The sequence below is a fragment of the Tenrec ecaudatus genome, chromosome 1, assembly GCF_050624435.1.
Source record: "Tenrec ecaudatus isolate mTenEca1 chromosome 1, mTenEca1.hap1, whole genome shotgun sequence".
In the NCBI taxonomy this organism is placed as follows: domain Eukaryota; kingdom Metazoa; phylum Chordata; class Mammalia; order Afrosoricida; family Tenrecidae; genus Tenrec; species Tenrec ecaudatus.
In genome coordinates this window covers 121685410-121706160 of record NC_134530.1, presented here as the reverse complement: position 1 = coordinate 121706160, position 20751 = coordinate 121685410, and the positions used below count along the sequence as shown (strand labels likewise).

The 20751-nt window shown below is 43.5% G+C and overlaps 1 protein-coding gene across 1 annotated transcript in view; it reads right to left on the bottom strand.

Moving 5' to 3' along the window:
- LRRC8C (leucine rich repeat containing 8 VRAC subunit C) overlaps window positions 1–20751 on the bottom strand; it is a 98008-nt gene that overhangs the window by 41320 nt on the left and 35937 nt on the right. Inside the window, exon 2 of the mRNA XM_075558201.1 lies at window positions 7354–7495. Within this exon, the coding sequence (XP_075414316.1) occupies window positions 7354–7491 (138 nt within the window). The 5' untranslated portion in view covers window positions 7492–7495. The remainder of the gene's footprint in view (window positions 1–7353; window positions 7496–20751) is intronic.

Sequence of the window (20751 nt, the reverse complement as noted above, 5' to 3'; positions counted from 1 at the left end):
CAGCCAACATGCCCCTCTGCCTTTCAGTTTCCTCCAATGGCGCATGGCTGATCAGATGGCAAAGATTTTTCTAAGGTGGTCTCAGACATTGAAGTCATTCTTTTGGCGTTTTCTCAATTCAGAGAGCAGGAAATATCTTTCCTATGTAACAATCCCAAGGCAGGTCCCCCGGGGCTTCCAGGAGGCTCGCATCTCCCAGTTCCTGTTTCTGGTTTCTAACTGTGAACTCTATATTTGGTAATAGCCTGTCTGTGGGCTGTTTTGGATTTGGTCCTAATAAGATAACCTGGAGACACTGAACAGAGTCTAAAGCAATCTTATTTTTCCAGGAAGCAACATGTTGACCTTTCAGGCACTGGTCTATTTTATCGGACATGTTGAGTTTTTGAATAGTCTTGTTTATAGCGCAAAGCTGGTGTTTACGCCATTGGTCCTTGAGGGTGTATGACTCTACAGGGATAGGATATGTATGCTCTCCTGGTTCAAAAGAGTTGATATTTGTTTCTCATGTGCAGTGATGTAGTATCCATGAAAACAGCTCCTTGCTCAGAAATGAATAAATATTTGTCAGATGAGTCAGTCAGTGTTGATTCTACTTTTTGACATTAGGGAAAGAATGAATCAACACCCTCTTGACAGATAATGAATCTCACCAGCCCTGCCTCCAGCCCCTCAGTATTTTCAACACCTGTGTGAGCATAACCCTCTAGGTGTGAAGGGCCAATCTACTACCAATCATCGGGAAGAGGTAACTTCCAAAATTATTGCTTAAAAAGCCATAGGATTGATATTTTATCACCAGTGACCACTCTTCTAACTCTGCCCTTGATTTGGCTTTGTCGTGGTTTCAAATGCGGGAGTTAACTTGCTTTGTAAAGATCAGAAAGCATGACTGCGCTTTCATCTCACAAAGGGAAAAACGCAAGGCAGAATCCGTATTCTACCTTCTTTACTATCACCTAGGAATGAGAAAGGCACCTGAGCTTCACAGACTCCTTTGTTTATAAAGCTATCCGTCACTAAGGCAATTTCAGAGGATTATCATAGCAGAGTTAACATGAGAGCTTAAATTCTCCCCTGAAGAGCTTAAATTCTCCCCTGAAGAACATTAAGTTGTAATATGAAGGGGCTTCGAAAAGTCTGTGGGAAAATGAGAAAGATAATGGAATTTTTTAATAAACTTTTAGAACCCTCTTGTATTTTTTACTATCTTTAGACATGTGTTTACTTCATTTCTTTAATGCTTTTTATAGTTTATAAATTATTTTTAGTGCATGTGTACAGTAAATAACTTTTAAAAATCTGATGTGGCATTCAGAAAAATCACTACTTAAAATGTTCTCTTTTCTGTTGTAGGCATTTTGAACTTGTGTGTATACCAAAAATATTATTTTATAAACAAAAATATTTTTGCATGAGCTGTGTAATTGTACTGGTTTCCTGAGATTCCTTATTAGTGTACAAAAAGATGCAGGATACGTGCTCGAGTATTGGCCCTGGCTTTAAGTCCCAGATTGATCCCTCCTGGTGTGCAGCCAGTGCCCTAACAGGCAGACCGTACAATCACCATGGCAAATGGGACTCGTCTACTCCACGGGGTCGTTTTGGACACTAAATGAAGTACATGCAGACTCTGGCACAGGCTCTCTTATCAGCGCCATTCAGTGGAGAGACCACTAGCGCTGTGTTCTAAACAGGACAGAACTTCTGTTGTGGGGGCTCCCCCCACTCCCCGTTAGGATGTGTCCTGTCCCTGACTCCACCCCCTGAAAACGGTATCTGCGTGCCCTGCCACGATCAAGCGATACCAGCTTTGTGAAATGACCTTGCTACAACTCCCCTCTGCACCAATTTATTCCTTCATCTTTGTATCTATAGGATAAATATAAAGACCCATATATGAAACGGCATCACATATAATGCTTTTGCAGTCTGCCACTTCTGAAGTGTTTGCACATGGAATGGCCTTGCTGTTGCATTGTTTCCTCAGAGCAGGGGCTGTATTGTATTTCTCCTGCAGTATCTAACACCCAGCACAGTACCTGGTATACTGACGGTGCTCAGGGATGTTTGCTGTGCTGAGTGCCCCACCCTCTATTAGTCCAGAGCCCTCAGTAGTCTGTCTACTTTAATACAATATTCCTTTGAGGCATTTCACCTCTTTTTAGAACACTGGCCATTCCAGATGATACGTCCTGTACCCACTGAGCTGACCATGTTGTCTCAAAAGCTGTCAGACAATGTCCCTGGTGGTGCAAAAGCTTTGCACTTGACCGCTACTCAGTTTTCCCTTGCGGCACAGATGCTGAGACGTCATCTCACACATCGCATATACTCGTGTGCAAGCCCACTTTTCCAGCATATTTTTAATGCTTAAAAAGCTCCCCTCCGTTTATACTCGTGTGAGGGTCCCACTTACCTGTTCTCTGGTGTGGCTAAGGTTTTTGCACTTTTAAAGTTATTGATACCATATTGTTTTTGTTGACCCTCTTTTCCACTTACAGAGCTAGTTTATTGTTTTCCCTTGAAATATAGATTCAAAAACATTTAACCTACTGATGCCTCAATTAATGTCATTAAAAATCATTTTATTGGGGGCTCGTTCAACACTTAACATAATCCATACCTATATCCATTGTGTCAAGCGCATTTGTACATCTGTTGCCATCATCATTCTCAAACATTTTCTTTCTACTTGAGTCCTTGGTATCAGCTCATTTTCCGCTCCCTTCCTCACCCTCTCTTCCTAATGAACCCTAGATAATTTATAAATTATTATTATTTTGTCATGTCATACACTGATGTCTCCCTTCACACACTTGTTTGTTCATTCCCCCAGGGAGGGGGTTATATGTAGATCATTGTGATTGGTCCCCCTTTCTCTCCCACCTTCCCCTTACCCTACTGGTATTGCTACTCTCATTATTGGTCCTGAAGCGCTTATCTGTTATGGATTCCCTGTGTTTCCAGTTCCTATCTGTACCAGTGTACATCCTCTGGTCTAGCCGGATTTACAAGGTAGAACTGGGATCATGAAAGTGGGGGGGGGCATTAAAGAACTAGAGGAAAGTTGGAATCTATTTTCATTTAGAAATTTACAAGTAGCTGCTGCATTTTCCACCTTAGGCTTATACTCGAGTCAATCAGTTTTCCCAGTTTTTGTGTTAGAATTAGGTGCCTCAGCTTATATTCGGGTCAGTGTACTCGAGTATATACAGTACTTTAGACATGTTGTCAGGAGAGACCAGTCCCTGCAGAAGAACATCGTGCTTGATAAAGTGGAGGGGCAGCACAAAAGCGGCACCCCTCAACGAGATGGAGTGGCACCGTGGCCGCAACAGTGGGCTCAGGCACAGGAACAATTATGAGGATGGTGCAGGACCAGGCAGTGTTACACTTGGTTGTGCATAAGGTTGCTATGGGTCAGAACCGACTCAATGGCACCTAACAACAACAGTGACCCTCTCAGTGGGCAGTTCAAACTTTCCCAGTAGTACCATGGAAGAAAGGTCTGGCAATCACTTCTGATACGACTTTATAGTCTAGGAAGCACCACAGAGCAGCACTATTCTGTGACCCTTGGAGTCGCTATGAGTTGGGAACAACCTGTTGGCAGGTAACAATCACATAGGCTAAGTGCTGGCCTCTGCGTGAAGGGTCCCTGCTGCCTTAGGAGAGGGCTTCAGGGCGGGCAGTAAAGTTGAAGTGGGGAGCAAACAATACAGTTTCTACACGACAGACCCAACTATGATTTGGGCGGATTTCTGACCATGGCACGTGCAAAGGTGTGGAAGATGGGCTTGATCCACCTCTGAACTCACTATTGACACAGATAGTGTGATGTGGTTAAAACACAAGTCAGATAATGATAATTCGTTGCTGAAAACCTCCTCTCTGGAACAAAACCTTTACAGGGTCCTAAGTGGAGGGCACAGGGGTGGGACCGTGTTTCCTTCTGTTCAACACAGGGTCGTGATGAGTCAGGAACAATTAAAGGACACCTAACAATAACCACAAAAGCTCTGCTAGGTTCCATTTCTTGGGCCCCTATCTTCTATTGCTCTTCTCAGGTACACTGGTGCAGCACACTGACCTCCTGGCCTTTCCTTCCACAGGCAGGGGACACTCCTGTTTCCGGTCAGTGCCATCACCAGGGGTCTTTCGAGGTTCCGCTTAGTGTCCAGGCTTGGAGGATGGCAGAACCTTCCCTGGCTCCAGACCCACATAGTAAGATGTAGGATCAGAGTCAAAGCTTTAAACACCAGGCTTTCTCTTTGGGGAGACTCTTCATAACTGACCAGGTGGTGGTCCGCACTAGTGCCCAGGAGCTAGGCTTTCCTTGTAAAAAAGCAGAGATCCCCTTCCAATTTCCTCCCACAATCTCAAAAGCAATGAAGAGGCTGATAGCCTGATCTCTCACTCCCGGACTTCAGGATGACGAGACAGTACATTTCTGTCCTTACAGAGGCCACCACCCAATGTGCAGGCGTTGTTATGACAGCTGTAGGAAACCAATGCACGGGGTCAGGACGTACCCTGGCATGTCCCCCAAAGGAACCCCTATCTCCGGTCAAGCAGCAGATCCAGACATACTCAGTTACCATGACTGTCACCACAACCACAGAAACCCAGTGATAAGGCTTCCCACCAGGAGTCATTTATTCTCCCAACTCAAATGCATGTCACCCTTGTTTCCTACCATGGGCAGTGCTGCCTGGTAACAAGGACCATTCCGCCTTTCTGAGGTCTCCATGGAAACAGAACGAGAACGCTCAGAGAAAGTCAAAAAGTCAAATTTCCCTGCAGAAGGAAAGGGGGTCTGTTAGCACTGTCCTTACTGCCTTCCCTCTTGTTCCCGCGGCCTGGAAGGCCCTTCCCGGATGCCTGCGCCACGGCCCACACCTCCTTTAACTCCTGGTCAACGATCACCCACTCACCCCCTGGCCCCTGCATCCCTGCAGGCATCTCCCACACACACTCCTCGTAGGCTTTGTCTGTCCCCACTGACCGTCTCGCCTTCGGACACATAAGTTCTCCATTGATTTGCCCTAATGCTTGCTGGTTTGCAGTGGAACTACTGCAGTTCCTTAAGGCTGAGATTTCCATAAGACTTAAGAGTCCCCCCTTCATTGATAATTCCGGGTACCCAGAACAGCGGGCATCTTTGTCAATATACATTTGTCTCATGTGCGTCCTCTTTTTCTAAAACCCAAGTTTTCGTTGGCATCCCCCCTTTTTAAATGACAGAAGTAAATCACTTATTTTTCTTGTAAACTACTTTTTAAAAATCATTTTACTGGGGGCTCTTCTATCTCTCATAACAGTCCATATATCAACTGTATCGAGCATCTTTGTACATATGTTGCCACCATCATTTTCTAAACGTTTACTTTGTATTGGGCCCTTGGTAGCAACTTCTCTTTCCCCCTTTTAGGGAGCAAGCTTTGGTGCGGACTAACAGGAAGACAACATGATGCTAGGAATGAGGAACAGGCGCCCAGAGACCTGGTGTGTGAAACGGCTTCGGGAAGTTTCTCTGCCCCTCTCATGGGATCCGTAGATGCAGCATCCGTCCAGCCTGCGTGTTACAGATGCCGCGACGATGGGGTGAATTAATACATATATAAACGTTCAGAATAGAACCCGGCACATGGGAAGCACTGTGTGTTAACCATAATGAAAACCAATTTTAACAAGGCCTTTATTTCCACGCTGTACCGCTTCTAGCACTTGATCTTTCCCCCTAACTCCTCTCCCCGTCAGCTGGTCTATTTGACCATCACGTCTTTGCCATTCTCTAACTATTGAAGAGTTTTAATGACCCAGATGCCACGTTCCTGTCCTTAGTGCGTGAGTTCACGGCACCACTTGTGGCCCGTGACCACATCTTCCTTGGACTTCCGAAACACCCTTCTACCCTGGTTTCCACCTGGCTGTCTCTTCTGAGGGAGCCCCAGCGGCAGAGGGGCTACATATTGGGCTGTGGATCCAAAGGCCAGCAGTTTGAAATGACCATCCGCTCTGAGGGAGAACCACGGGGCTTTCTGCTCCCCCAAACAGTCTCGGGAACTCCCGGGGCAGCTTTGCTCCGTCCTAAGGGTCCCTCTGAATGGCAGTGAGTCCCTGCAGTCTCTGGGAAGGCTCTGCTTCGGTCTCCATTTACTCTTTAATGTGACCCCTGCCTCTTGGCACGTTCCACTCTCCCTGGGTGACTCCATCCAAGGAAGGCGTCAACTCTCGCTGCCAGTCCTCCCAACAGTTTCCCAAAGGTGACATGTGTCTCACAGCCATGACTTTGAGCTCTGTCCACCCTGCCTGGACCCTTCTCTCACCCTGAGGCCCCTCTATCTCAGGCTGATGCCCCCCATGTTTTCTCCTCCTCCCAAGCTGAGTTGAACGCTCCTCCCCTGCACTCCCCAAGGACCTCGTGGATGCTCCCAGGAAGTGTAATATCATGTTTATTGGCTTTCCACTAGACCATGACTACTATAGCCTCAAAGCATGATGACAGGCACATAATTGGTGTGCAAAAAATATATAGGCATTCCATACATGAATGCATACTACTGACATAGAATAGTGATTTTTATTCGGTTATCTTTTCATTCATAAGTGAACATCAAAGTTGTTACTCTCCCTGAAAATCTCACTGGGCAGCTGTAAGTAACGAGTCTGATTCATGAATATGACATGTGCTGGGATGAAGTATTCAGCAGCGGTGGCAGTCTGCCTCCCTAAAGAAAAAGCCTGCTGCACAGTGCGGGGCAGTTCTCCTCTGTCCATTAGTATCTCTATGAGTTGGGCTCAAATGAAGGGCAATGGCTATGAGTATTCATGCTGGGCTTCTTTGTAAAGTTCACCTTGAAAGATACCAACCCCCAAACTAAACTCATTGCTACAGAGTCAATGCTGACGCCTGGCAACCCTGTGGAACCGGGTAGTTTCTGTCCCCGTGAGTTTCTGAGACTGTAACTCTTTAGGGGAGTGGAAAGGCCCAGCTTTCTCCCACGGGGCTGCTGGTGACTGAGAACTGCTAACCTTATGGACTGCAACTCCACCTGTAACCACTACACCAACAGTCTATTGTATGGGGGCTCACTGAAGCATTCCTTGACAATAGTCCATACTTTGGGGCTCACTGGAATCTTACAAATACTTTATTTACCTTATGCAGAAAGTTCAGTCAACACGTGTCTGGCTCCGTGCCAGGATCACAGACACCACATGCCAGGAGTACAACACGCGAGTTTAGAACAGCAACGAGTATTGCCAAGGGCAAACATCTGACAGCCATTGTTCCATTGACTAGGCTTTTTGATTGACTCCTGTTTTGCCACAGGCCCGAGCACCCACCTGTAACGTGCACCCGAATACGCCGATCATCAGCATGGCCACTGAGAGGTAATCGGTAAACACATCCCACCATGGCTTCAGCACCCGGAAGGCAGGCTGCTGCTCAGAGAACTGCCGGAACTCTGTCACTGGAATCATGGTTCTGGCAAAGAAGATATTACTGGTGAATTAATTTATAAATAATTGCTGATTCATACACCACATATTACATTACTACCCATGTTTGAAGACTTACTTCATTTCAGAAGCAGAAGCTGCAGAAATGAAATTAGGCACTAGGGCACAAATAATATAAATGCATAATTAGTGAGTACAACAATCCAATAGAGGAGGTGATGGGGAGGAATGGTACAGTGTGGTGTGTGGTAGGTACCTGGAGTACTAAAAGCGTGTGGCTGGCCAGCCAAGGGATCAGTGGGGGGTCTCTGTTCACCTGCAGCAGTGGGGGGAGGGCTGAAGAAAACAGAGGAGTGGCTGGCGGCCTCTCTGCACAACCGCCTAGTTTGCCACGTGATAGAGGAGCTGGGTGGTAACTGGCTGCTGAATATTTTAATAAATATTCTGTAGACTCCTAAAATTCACATCACAAGGGTGAGGATGCAGAAGAGAATTTCAAATTCCCATGGACTCTAGGCATCCTGGAGATAATCTTTAAACTGAATCCAAAAATATCCCTTGAAGTCTTCGTAAAACTAACTAACAGCTTGGCTTAACTGGTGAAAACGGTCTGGCTGGAGCACGAGTCTCTTTTAGGAACGGTACGGGATCAACGTGGCAACAACAGAAAGGTTAGATAGGAACCGTAAGGAGCAGTGAATTTACGTGAAGGGGGAGGAATAATTCCGAAAAGGAACGAGCCAAAGATGAGCAGGGAAGAACAGGAAGGGAAGCCAGAGCAGAGGGAATCGAACGGGCAATGGCAAGAATGACCACTAGGACACGCTGTGAAGACAACAAGCAACCTCCTGACACAAGCTGTACGGACAGTGCTGAGAGGGAGCCTAGCCTACTACACACACTTTTACCTAAAAACAGTAAAACACCGCTTTTAAATACACACAGAATCTGAAGCAGTGTGGGTGCAATGGCAGAGGCTGGCTGGGCATATGTCCCTGCCCAAAACAGCGCATGGCTACACCTACTAAATGTAGATGTATTCAGTCGTTTAGTACACACGGACTATCATTTTAATAACACCCATGGCTCTAAGTTCCTGTCCAGTATAACATTATTCCATAATTTTTTTAATGACTATCCTACAAAACGAACCAGCAAATAAAGAACATCGAGAGTGCGGTGAGTTGATTTTAAAATTTACAAAACTAAACAGGGGTGGATGAACTTGGTGCTCATTTACTTGGAAACCCTGTGTGCTTTCACACGTCAGCGTCTCCCACGAGTCATGCATTGTAATAAAAAGTACACTTATTTTGCTTTCATTAGCCCTGTAGTTTCCAAGTGATTTGTGACAATTTCAAGAATTATTTCAAGTAGTGGAAGCCGTTACAAATAACTACGGGATTTGTTTTGGTTTTTCTTCCCTAAAAATTAAGCAGCATAATTTTATTTCTACCTCGAATTTTCTATTTTAGAAATGTAAGTGATTATATTTCCTCCACTTCCAATTTCCATCTTATTACATAAGATTTTCGTTGATCCAGTTAGAAATGTCTTTGGAAATGGGGTATTTCGAACGGAATTAAAAGATTTTGATATCTTAATTGAAATAAAACAAGCTTTTGCATCATATCTGTCTTTTTATTTTTGCAGAAACACATATGCATGTCCATTGAAAATACCACCCAAATCATTTCATAGCTCCATTTTCCACACGATCCTAGATGTCAATGACATCATGTACTATATTTCTTTGATAAAGAATATTCCTAGACTCAGGGGAATATCCAGTTTCTTATTTTTTTCACTTATATGGCTCTTCTTTCTACTCCCATTTCTCCGCAGCAGGATTTTATTACTTTCTTATCTAGAAGTAATTAACCACAATAAATTCTCTTTCTTTATTAACCCATAACTTTTAATAATGAGTGCCTGTCAAAATCATGGTCAAGAAAAATCTATGGGGCAGTTTTATTCAGGCACATGGGCTGCCAGGGGTGGGAATGGACCGGACAGCACCCAAAGGCCGGATCTGTAAAGAATACCACACTCACTCTACTTTGACTTGACCCCGATTGCTTTCCAGGGGCCATGCCTAATGCTCATTTTGTTTCACATTTTTCTGGACTCATATTTCAACAGGACAATCATAAATAGTCAAGGAAACAAAGATTGATTCCTTATAAAAATATATGAATAATTCCTGAGTCATGAAATATTCAATCTTCAAGGGGAAACCCACCTTTTGTTCACAAATGCTGCTAAAGACTGTATCCTGACATTACCTTATTTAATCTATTACCAGCATTTAACTTAATTAACTGCCTATTCGACACTCAGCTTCCAGGATGCCACTGTCTTACACAATGCTCCTCTCTCCTAGTTTACAAACTGCTCTTTCTTCATCTTTGAGAGAGTTACGGTTTATTGTGTCGACCTGGCCCATAAACACATGTGGTATTAATTGAAGGGTGGAGAGATAAATGGCTCCGTCAGTCTGGCATTGCTAGCTGTCAGATCTCTTATACTCTCTGATGGTTGGAACAGGGTCCAGCTGCCTTAGCCAGTTCCCTGCTTCAGCTGGCAAGGCTCACTTCCTGCAAGACAAGCCACATGGACTTACCCAGATGTAGCCCTGGGTGACTGGAGCAGCCACGTGGAGACCCTGGCCAGTGCTGAGATGCTTACATGCTCACTGATTCAACTTTCCTCCTGCAGTCAGCATCATTGTGTTTTGTGAGCTGGAGGACTTTGTGGATTGGTGTCGGATATATGGGCTAACGTTCAACTTATGGGCTTGGACAGCACTGGGTTGGGATGCTTCCTTAATGTTCACTTACCCTTTATATAAAACTCTCTCATATATGAGTTTCTGAGGATTTGTTTCCCTAGTTTACCAAGACTAACACAATCTTTTACTGTTTCCTCCTCTTCTCCCTACCATTTAATTTTGGAGTGTCCCATGGCTCTGACTGTAGTTCAGTTCTATACCCTACCTCATTCACTCCCCTGGTGGCCCATCTGGTTTCCAGATTTTACATCGCTTTCACCAGTGCCTCAGAATGTAGATGGCATTTTAAGCCTAGCAACTAGAACGGTAACATCTAGTGCAGCACCCTCACCTTCCCTGTCACAGACCAGGCCTTGGTTCCTCACCAAGGCACCTCCCGTGCAGCCACCACCTGTATGTCAGTAGAGGCTGAGTGTTGCTATGGATACTGTGAATTCGCGTGAATAAATACCAGCCTGATACTGATTAGGATCTAGAGAGGCCTGGAGATTTATTTCTGAAAATCTGAAAACCAGCTAATGAAAACACCATGCCAGTGCAACCAATCTGCAGCCAAAACTCAGGACTAGTGAGTTCTGTTCTAATGCGCATGGAGTCACTGAGGGGGTCGAAATGCTGGAAGCTAACAATCTCAACGCTAACACACTGAGCAGTCCTCAGAGGGCTTTCTCCAACCAGACTCGTGGATCCAACTCCTCCTTGGCATCTAACTTGGATAGTGCACTAGACCCATCAAACTTAGTAAGTCCCACACCAATTCTCATCCTTGTCCTCAGCTCTCCACCCCCGCCAAGCTGTGCTCTGCTTGAAGCTCTCCCTTATGCCTTAAGATAGCAACTTAAGCCATCCTGGAGTCACCCATGCCTCTCAAAATATATTTACCAAACATTATTTATTTATTATCTTGCTTTTTTATATGAAGTTTTATGGATATATAATTCACTCATCGTGGTTTAAATATATTTAAAAGAGTTGTGTAATCATAAACATCATGAGTTTTAAAACATTTTCTTCATTCTTATTCTCATTATGACCTCCTCTTTTTCCCCCAAATTTCCCCGGCTATAACCCAAAGAAATTATTACTCTAGTTCCGACCTCTCTTTCTCTATAGACTTGCCTGTTCTAGATTTCATGTGAAGAAACTCATACAAAGCAAACAAACAAACCCCAACAAGACAGCCTCCATCTAGAGCAGTGGTTCTCAGCCTTCCTAACGCCGCGACCCTTTCATCCAGCTCCTCATGCTGTGGTGACCCCAACCATAACATTATTTTCATTGCTACTTCATCACTGTAATTTTGCTACTGCTATGAATCATCATGTAAATATCAGATATGCTGAATGTATTTTTATTGTTACAAATTGAATAATTAAACAAAATTAAAGCATACTGATTAATCACAAAACAATATGTAATTATATATTGTGAAATACTTATGTGTTTTCTGATAGTCTTAGGCAACCCTTGTGAAAGAGTCGTTCGACCCCCCCCAAAGGGGTTGCAACTCACAGGTTGAGAACCACTGCTCTAAAAGAAAGCAGAAAACAATAAAAACCAGAACAGATTAAAAATGGGTCAAAAGGGAAAACCAGTAAGGTTAAACTCTAACCTCACTATATCTGCATTAATTCACTTTCCGATGCTAGTGAATTAGCTGTCTCTTCCGTCCAGCGTGCACATTTAGTTCTGTTTGCTCACTAATACAGTACAAGAGTTTAGAAAATAGTGGGTGGCATTTAGCAGGCACCCACCCAGTGCTTGCTTAATAAGTCAGTAAGTGTGTCTTAAGTTTAATGAGGAAAGGCGCTCAATAGTCCTGAGTTTTAGAGCTCGTTGCTGTATCGAATTGAGATGTGCGGAGGACCAAGGAGTTTAAGTGGTTCTTCTACACATAATCGGTCCCTGCACGTCTCTTATTCGACGAGGAAGAGACCTTGTCTTCCATACTTTGGACACATTGTGTTCTCTCCTACCCAGAAAGAGCCTCCCTCTTCCGCGTCACACTGTGCATTTTCCTCACGCTGTTTTAGAGCACACACCTCCAGGCCTGTGTCCGACTGTCCACGGGGATCTTTAGCACAGGGAAGGGCCGTTGGCTTCCCTGAACATTTGTGAGATGTTATATCAGTAGCTGATTTTGTCTCTTGTACGCACGGATCCCTTCCATTCACTCCCACTGTTGCTCCAATTGGTGTCAGCCACTGTGCCAGGCGCTGGGGGAATGGCCCAAAACAAAACAGACGAGGCGCCCACGTGCGTCCACAAGCAGCACATGCCTGCAGGAACAGTCTTTGAGAAACTCCCACTAGAGCATGACTTGCAAATGCTCTTCCATGGAACTGTGGTGAGTGCTTTCTCTAACAATGGTGTATTCAAGGAAGTGTTCTTTCCATTTCACTGACCGCAGTTTACATTGTGTTTATGTCTGTATTTTCCGGAACACAGCAGAATAGCTTAGACTAGGTCCTTAGTGCATATTTTTTTAATGCTAAGTACTTTCTTTGATTGAACTTTGCATGTTAAAAAAGAACAATTTCATTATTACAGTAAAACATCACAGTACACATAATATAATAATGAATTTGTTTTAATTATATTGAATTTTAAAAGGAAATTATACTTACATGTAAATCTGTGCCAGTAATAAAATACAATATTTTAATAAAATTTTAAAATATCTGTAAAAAGTATAGTTTACCACTGATATAGTTTATCTTCATGATTCATTTATTAATTTCTAACACAAGTGATTCATAACTTTAAAAGAATAAACATTTTAATAATGCTAAAAGGTAATTTTAATAATTCCATAATTTAAAATTTTTAAAATAACTTTATAATAAATTTTAAAGAATGTTAAAGGAATAAATTTGATTTTTAAAGACATTATTCAAAACCCACACAATATATTTTATTTGTGACCTAAATGGTTCATTCCTCTAGAAAAAATATTATTATTCATAGTTTTAAAAGAGAAAAAAGTGTAAGCGCTCACACAGAACGATGGAATTGATGTAACTCAGCTTCTCTATTCTTTGCTTGTACACAAAGTGCACCCCTTTCCTTCGGGGCCTTCCGTCTGGGCACAGTAGTGATCTGCTTGACAAAGGGCTGCTCTGTGTTCAATGGGAACACTTAAACATACACTTACACATTCACACACACGCCCAAATCTTGCGTTCTCTAGCAAAGATGAAACTCTTTTAGTATTATCCTGTTGTTGTAAAACTTAGTATTGCAATAAATAAAAGTGATAGAGTCACTATGAGTCAGAATTGATTCGTTAGCAGTGAGTTCAGTTCTTTTAAAATTATTACCAAATAGATGTACGTCATAAAAAACAATTGTGCCAAGCTATCAACTACTGAAGAGAATGGTTGCTCAGAGGGACCGATGTAAGAATAATTCATAATTTCAAAGTCAAGGGCTATCGAAATTTTAGTGCACAATGTTCTGTAAGTCCTGCTAAAGAGGCCGTGTTGATCAATAATGTCTTCTGAGGACTCAGCTTGTATGGAAATAATTGGCTCGATTTTGTTACTCCATCATCAGAACATTACCCTGCTAAGAAACAAGTGACAGAAAACAGATCCAAACATCAAGGTTGTGCTAGTCACATAATGGCTTGGAATATTGTATTTCTAAACCCTACTGAGCTCTTAGGAGGTTCTTGCTCCTAAGGGATTTTTGTCACAAAGCTTCAGCTACCCATAAGGCCCCTTTATAATTAATGTTTAATGTTAATAATGAAGTAATTCCTCAATCATTACTTAATGTGCACATTTTAGGTGAATTAAAATTCTGAGATCTTTCCTGGAACGAGGCTAAATTGTGAGTTAACAATCTATTTAAAAATGGAACATAAAGGATGATGATCAAATGTTTCTCATTCCTGCCCTCATCCAGCGATGTAGTCTTCTGAATATACCTAGTCTCTCAGAGAAACGTTTTTAGCTTTCTGCATGCCCTTGGTCTGTGTTCCATTTTGTTTCTAAGTCCTTTAACCTGGAAGGGTCTTTCAGGAGGCAAAAGGTATATAAATTCTACCCACTCTCCATCCACCTGCCCAAATAGGACCCTAAACCATTAGAAAAACTTTGTGAGTTTCCCCCTCAATCTTCTACTATCACTGTGATTCAGAGGGCGTTTCATCTTCTTAGTCTCAACCTCCAAAACCCATGTCTAGGGCTCAATAGAGAAAGTTTTTATGACTGCTTCCAAAATTACATGTACCTCTTCCCTTGGTGAGCAAAAGAGATCGAGGACTGTCTGCAACCCAACTATACTCTCTGGGGCACAGAGGGCACAATGGTTCTAAGTAACAGACACACAATGAACGAAAGCCTGTAGGGCGGAAAACCCACACATAATAAGCCTGGCTAAGCTATCTACCCGCGAGGCCGCTTCCTTTCTAACAAAGAGATAGGAAGGGAATGAAGGTGGATACGCTGGAAAGAACATGTCTTCAAGAACGTTAAAACCCAAATCTGATTTCATGTTTTAGCAACTGGAATTCAGAGTAATCTGAGAAGCAGGGTGCCTTTATTATTTCATATGCCTACCTCTGGGTTCTAAAATGCTCCCCCAAATAATTGGTGCCTGTCTGTTCCTATAGGCTTGTTTTCCACAAAAATGGATGGCAGACACACTGCGGTAGCTAATGTCATGTCAACTTGATAAAAGACCGAAGAGGTGGAGTCTAGCCTGTCAATCAAGTCACAGCCTGATTGATTCCTCCTTGTTGGCGTGGCCTTCTCGTGAGGATTCTGGGAACTTCTCTCTGTTGGTTCTGCCATCAAGAGGCAGGCCACTCTCTCACTCTGCTTCACTTTCCTGCTGACAAGTCACATAGAGCCACATTGATGGCAGCCAGAGCCCTAGAGCTGTATCTATTGTCATTGGATGAACAAGACTTTGCACCCACCAGCCTGTGATCTTCCTGCATTCAGCATCATTGCAAGTGGCAATGTAACTCTAAAGAGGAATTTGTGGACTGGTATTGGACTTACGGACTTGTTCAGGAATGGGTTGTGATGTTTTCTCAGTATATAATTGCTCTTTGATATAAAGCTCTCTCTCACACAGATATGAGCATCTCTGGATTTGTTTCTCTAGTCAACCCAGACTAACACACAGGTACTTAGAAAAACAGTGTGACAAAGAAGCTACAGCATTTTTTTTAATCAAAGACATTCTCTTGTATTTCATCTTTCGGTGGGTGCTGTAAATGGTATTGTTTTGTTTAAATTTCATTTTCAGAGTTCTGTTGATAGAAAAGAACCCAACTGATTATTGTATGTTGCTCCTGTGTCCTGTCACTTTGTTGAATCTTTCTGTTAATCCCAATCCTTTTCCTGCTGGCTCTTTGGAATTATCCATGGGTGACATCTATCATTTGCAAGTAGTGTTTTACTTCCTCTTTGCCTATTCAGATGCCTTCTACATTCCTTTCTTCCCTGATGGCTGGCTAAGCCTTCCAGCACACTATTGACTATTGAGGAGGACTGCTGACAAAGGGCCTCCTTGCCTGGTTCCCCTTTGCAAGGTAAATGCTTTCCCTTTCTCCCTTTGGGAAGGGAACTCACCTCTGTGGCTGAATTTTCAGCTAAACAATACATAGGTCTATAGGGGACCAATAATACTATTTGAGATCAAGAATCTCAAGGATCCCAAGGGGATCAACTGATCCCAAGGCTATAATTCAGAAAGTTTGGGAAAACAGGAGGAATGAAGACAGAAAACACAGGGAGAAAGTGGCATGAGGAATGTTACATTGCGGGCACTGCAGTCAACAATATGAAACAAAGTGTGTATTGATTGTTGAACGGAAAAGTGATCTCTATAGACCATCACCCAATTCACAATAAACACACACACCTTCCACCCTGCTTTTTATTTTTAAATAAAAGTAAAACTTACATTTTCAAGATATATTAAATATAACAAAAACTAAGAGACAAAGTAAGGTTGGTCAAGAAATAGGGAAGTGATTAAAGTAAGAAGTTGAAAGACTAAAGGATTTATAATACCACCATTATTTTAATTTTCTTTGTATATTCTTTATAGAAATCCACAATTCAGAGTTTCCCTTTTCAGATAACAGTCTATAGAAAATTGCTGGCAGCAGAAAATTACTAACTGCTGAATAGTCTCTCGGAGGCTTTTGGCCTCTGGTTGGTGCAAATGGTGGAGCGCTCACTACTGGCTGCAAGGTTGGTGGTTCAGACCCACACCCAGGGGTCTGGGAAGGCAGGCCTAGGGATCTGGGTCTTACAGGTCACAGCTTGAATACAGACACAGCAGTTCTGTGCACCCAGGGGGTCACTAGGAGGCAGAATTGACTCAAAGGTAAATAACGACAACAGCAAACTGAATATTCCCTTTCAGCCCCTGGAAAAGGTTGTTCTCTCCCGAGCTCTGGACTGATCACGCCGTTGGATAAACTCGCAACCCCAGCCACGGAAGGAACGAGCTCGGGTCCTCAGCCTTCACGTCAAAAGCTAACACCTCTCAACTTTCATTATGTTTTTGTCCACTTCGCCATTGAGCCAATTAATATTTAATGCAAGGATCTGTGCATACAGGAGAAAATGTTTGTTGGCCTTGGCTCTAAATTCAACATATTGATCTAGTGGCCATCTTTTCCAAGTTACACATTATATCAAAGTCCCTCCTCCAAGTCTTCTTTCCTCGCAGCAAAGCCAAATAGTCTCTTACAATGGCTTCCGGTCCTCTAGAGCCACCGTCCAGCTGCTGAACAGGAGTGCAGAAGGACTCCCTTGTGTGAGAAGCGGCTGGGAAGCTAGGGACTCAGCCTAGGGGACTCGCAAAACTGTGCTGTGCAGAACTCTAAACCCAAAGGTGCCTGGAAATCTGAATCCATTCCCTAAAATATATCTGCTTTCAAACAAATGTGTCCTTTACCAAGTAAGAAGCCTCTTCCCCTCACTTAGAAAGGCAGTCCCGGTCACTTTATGTGCATGAGTTCTGTGGGAGGAGACACGCTGCGATGGGGACACTGTGCGAACACTACAGCGCAGTCTAGCCCAGCTTTCCTTTAAGCATCTGGCACAAGCTTTGCGCCCTGGCAGCGCGGGTCATCAGAAACGGAGAGGGATTCCCCTCTGTCTAATCCTCAGCCCACACCGTGAGCAGTTGCTCCATAGCCAGTGTAGGTCCTGCTCCCACTTTCATTAGCCTTTCCGTTTTCATAGGAGCCCTTGTGGCGTGGTGGTTAACCATTGGGCTGCAATCTGCAAGATCAGCAGACTGAAACCACCATCACTTCCCAGGCTTGCGACTTCCCTAAAGACTGACGGTCTCGGACACTCGTGGGGCGGTTCTCTTTCCCGTCCTATAGGGTTGCTATGGGTCACCAACGGCCAAGACTCGTTTGCAGTGAGTTTGGAGTGGTTGGTGAATGTGATAAGCCAAAATCGCAAGCAATCGCTTTCTCTGGTTTTCCACTTCCCTGTTGTTTAATAACTTTTGGTTTCACTTTCAAATCGATACCTCTCCTTTGAATTATCATCACCACCACCACCAATTTTGCTGTCTTTGGGAGCCAACCATGGCAATATGTTCAAAAGAAAATGAAATACTCAAGAGGTATCTGGTACGGGAGAGTGGATCCTGCTGCCAGGAGTACCAGTAGGCACAGTGACATGGTAAATATTAAGAGAGAAAATACTCAACTGTACCCAGTCGGGACCACTTGCTGCTGTTCCACGCTGCCGAGCTGGTTCCGGCACACAGGGCCCTTCTGCTCCACAAAAGGCTGGTCCTTGCCATGGGCACAACCCATTGTTACAGCCACTGTTCACCTATCTGATTAAGGGACGCCCTCTCTTTTGCTGACTCTACCAAGCATGATGGCCCTCACCAGGGACGAGTTCTTCCTGATAACATGCCTAAAGTACATGGGACGGAGGCTCACCGCCCTCAGTTCTAAGGAACGTGCTGATTGTACCTCTTCCAACAAAGACCTGCTCATTCCTCGTGGTCTATTCAGTGTGCTTCAAAGGTGTCAATCCTTCGACAGTCTTCCTGATTCGGTTCCCAACTTTCTCATGCATATGAGGCAATTAAAAACAGTAATAGCTCCGGTCAGGCACACCTTCATCTTCAAAATGACTTCCCTGCTTTTTAACACTTTAAGGAGATACATTTACTTACCCAATACAATGCTGGAAACCTATGGAGCAAATTCTGTACTGTCATGCGCTTCCATGCTTCCGTGAGTTTAATATGACATATTTTATCAAGACATAATGTATGAATTCTATGCATATTATGCCATTATAGGGCTGGTGAGACGGACACTTTCCCTACAAGGAACATGGGGTTCGAGTGTTGCGTGTGGGACGCTGTTGTGTTCACTATATTCCGCTCCCTGACTGGGACTTCTGAATTATGTTTCAATCTTATAAGACCATGTGGTCAGACCTTGCCGGAACAGATACTACACAGCCTACTAATGTAATCCTATTTCGGTGATATTCTTTATGTCAGTGCTGTTGCTATTGGGTACCAGCAAGTTGATTCCAATTCACAGCATCCCCATGTGGCAGAGTATAACTGACCCATTTGGCTTTCTAGGTCATAACATTTATGGAAGGAGATTGGCAGTTCAGAGGCATTGAAATGCTAGCCTTTCATTTAGCAGCTGAGTGCTTAACTGTGTTAAGAGGGCGCCTTTCATATACAATACCAAAAGTAAATTCTGAAAAGTTAGAACAAAGGAGATAAACCAGGAGTGGCAGTCATGTGATGTTAATGGAGGACTGACAGGTTCTTTCTAGGGTCCCTAGTTTTGTTAACACCTTGAAGCATTAGAATCCCTCCCTCAGAGAAGCCATCTCTAATCCCTAATTCACAGGACCTCCTTCCTGAATGGCTCTCGTCATAGACACGCATTGCCATTAATTTGTGTGGTTCTTGGACTAATGTTGATTTCCAACTCTATCCTAAGCTGTATGCAGGCAAGGATAATTTCTGCATTGCTTACCCTAGTTTTGCTAGCATCTAACAGTGTTGCTCATGTACTAAGGGCTTGATATCACGTGAATAAATGCATATTTCATTAAAAAGAGTACCACCAAGAACAACTTAAGTGCCATACCTCAGATCTGTTATTTTGAATTCTTTGTCAATGAGAAGAAGGGGGGAAATGGATAAAGGGGGGAAATGGAGCTTGGAACAAGACCCCAGTGCCACTCTTACAGACCAAGAGTATACTATTTTGAAATAAATTACTTTTAGTTGCTATTATTAGTTCGAAAGCTGGCTTTGGGCCAGATAAGAAAACCGTCTTTGAGCTCCCTAGAGCCCTGCCAAGTATATATTTTAAAAGCAGCTGAAAGACCTAAGAGAGAGGAAGCTGAGCAATCCATCAATCAGCACGGTGACAGCTAGTGATCTTAAGCTGGGTTCTAAACTGGTTTGACTCCGCAATTTCATCAGTAGGGCAAAAAGACATGTAGGGGAAGCAAAATCAGATCAAAAGTTGTTAAACTGAGAGTTTACTAAAGTCCCGTGTAAAAAGACCACGGGCAGTGGTGGAGAACGTGGGACCCTCGCGCTGTCTGAAGCTTGCAAAATCATTAATAGCAGCCAACACCACACGTCTCACCAAAGAGAGGCAGTCCCAGCCGTTACATTAGGAGCCAGTGAATTCAAGTTTTGACCAGGAGGGCCCTCAAATGATGTTATAACTATCCAAATGCCCTTGGCAGAAAAAAATGTTCCCCATCCCCGCCATAGTCAGTGAGGACTCACAGTGTCCCTGCACGACAGGGCGCATTACTGCTGCACGTGGTTTCCAACACCTTCCGCCAGTGTCGCAGCAGACTGTCACGTGGCTCTCCTGTGGATTTAGCATTTAGCAACTGAATGCTTAGCCTCTGCACCACTGATCACCGGCATGAAAATATTAAGTTTATTATGAAAAAAGAAGAAAAAATTACTTTTACAAGTAAATTCTAAGGTAAAGGAGAATTTGGAACTGAGGTGGATGGCTGCTCGAGTGGCTGGTGGCCAAGAGCAAAGGCATGGTATGAAACAACTGTGCGCCTTTGTTTTGTTTGCTCTGCAACGTTTGACCCTATTTTCAGATGACCCATGTTGAAAGTTTAACCGAGAATAACATTTTGGCGATTAAAATAAAATCACTACCGGAGACAAAAATAAAAATTGTTTCCATGAAAACAAATGCCCCTTTAATGAAGAAATGGAAATTGGTAGAAAGGTAAGTTAGTTATTTCTGCCCAACATCCTTGGATGCAAGTAGGGTCTGTCTTGGGAATCTTGTGAGAAAGAAGTGGGATTTGGAAGATAGGAGTGGAAAACAGCACAGAATCTTTGGTCATCTTCTTCACCCCAGGATCTTGATTCAGCCGTGATCTTTCCTGGTCAAAGGGCTGCGAAAGGGGTGGATTATCATGGAAGGGACCTAATTCCAAGTACACAAAGTTTCTCAAGGACAAATT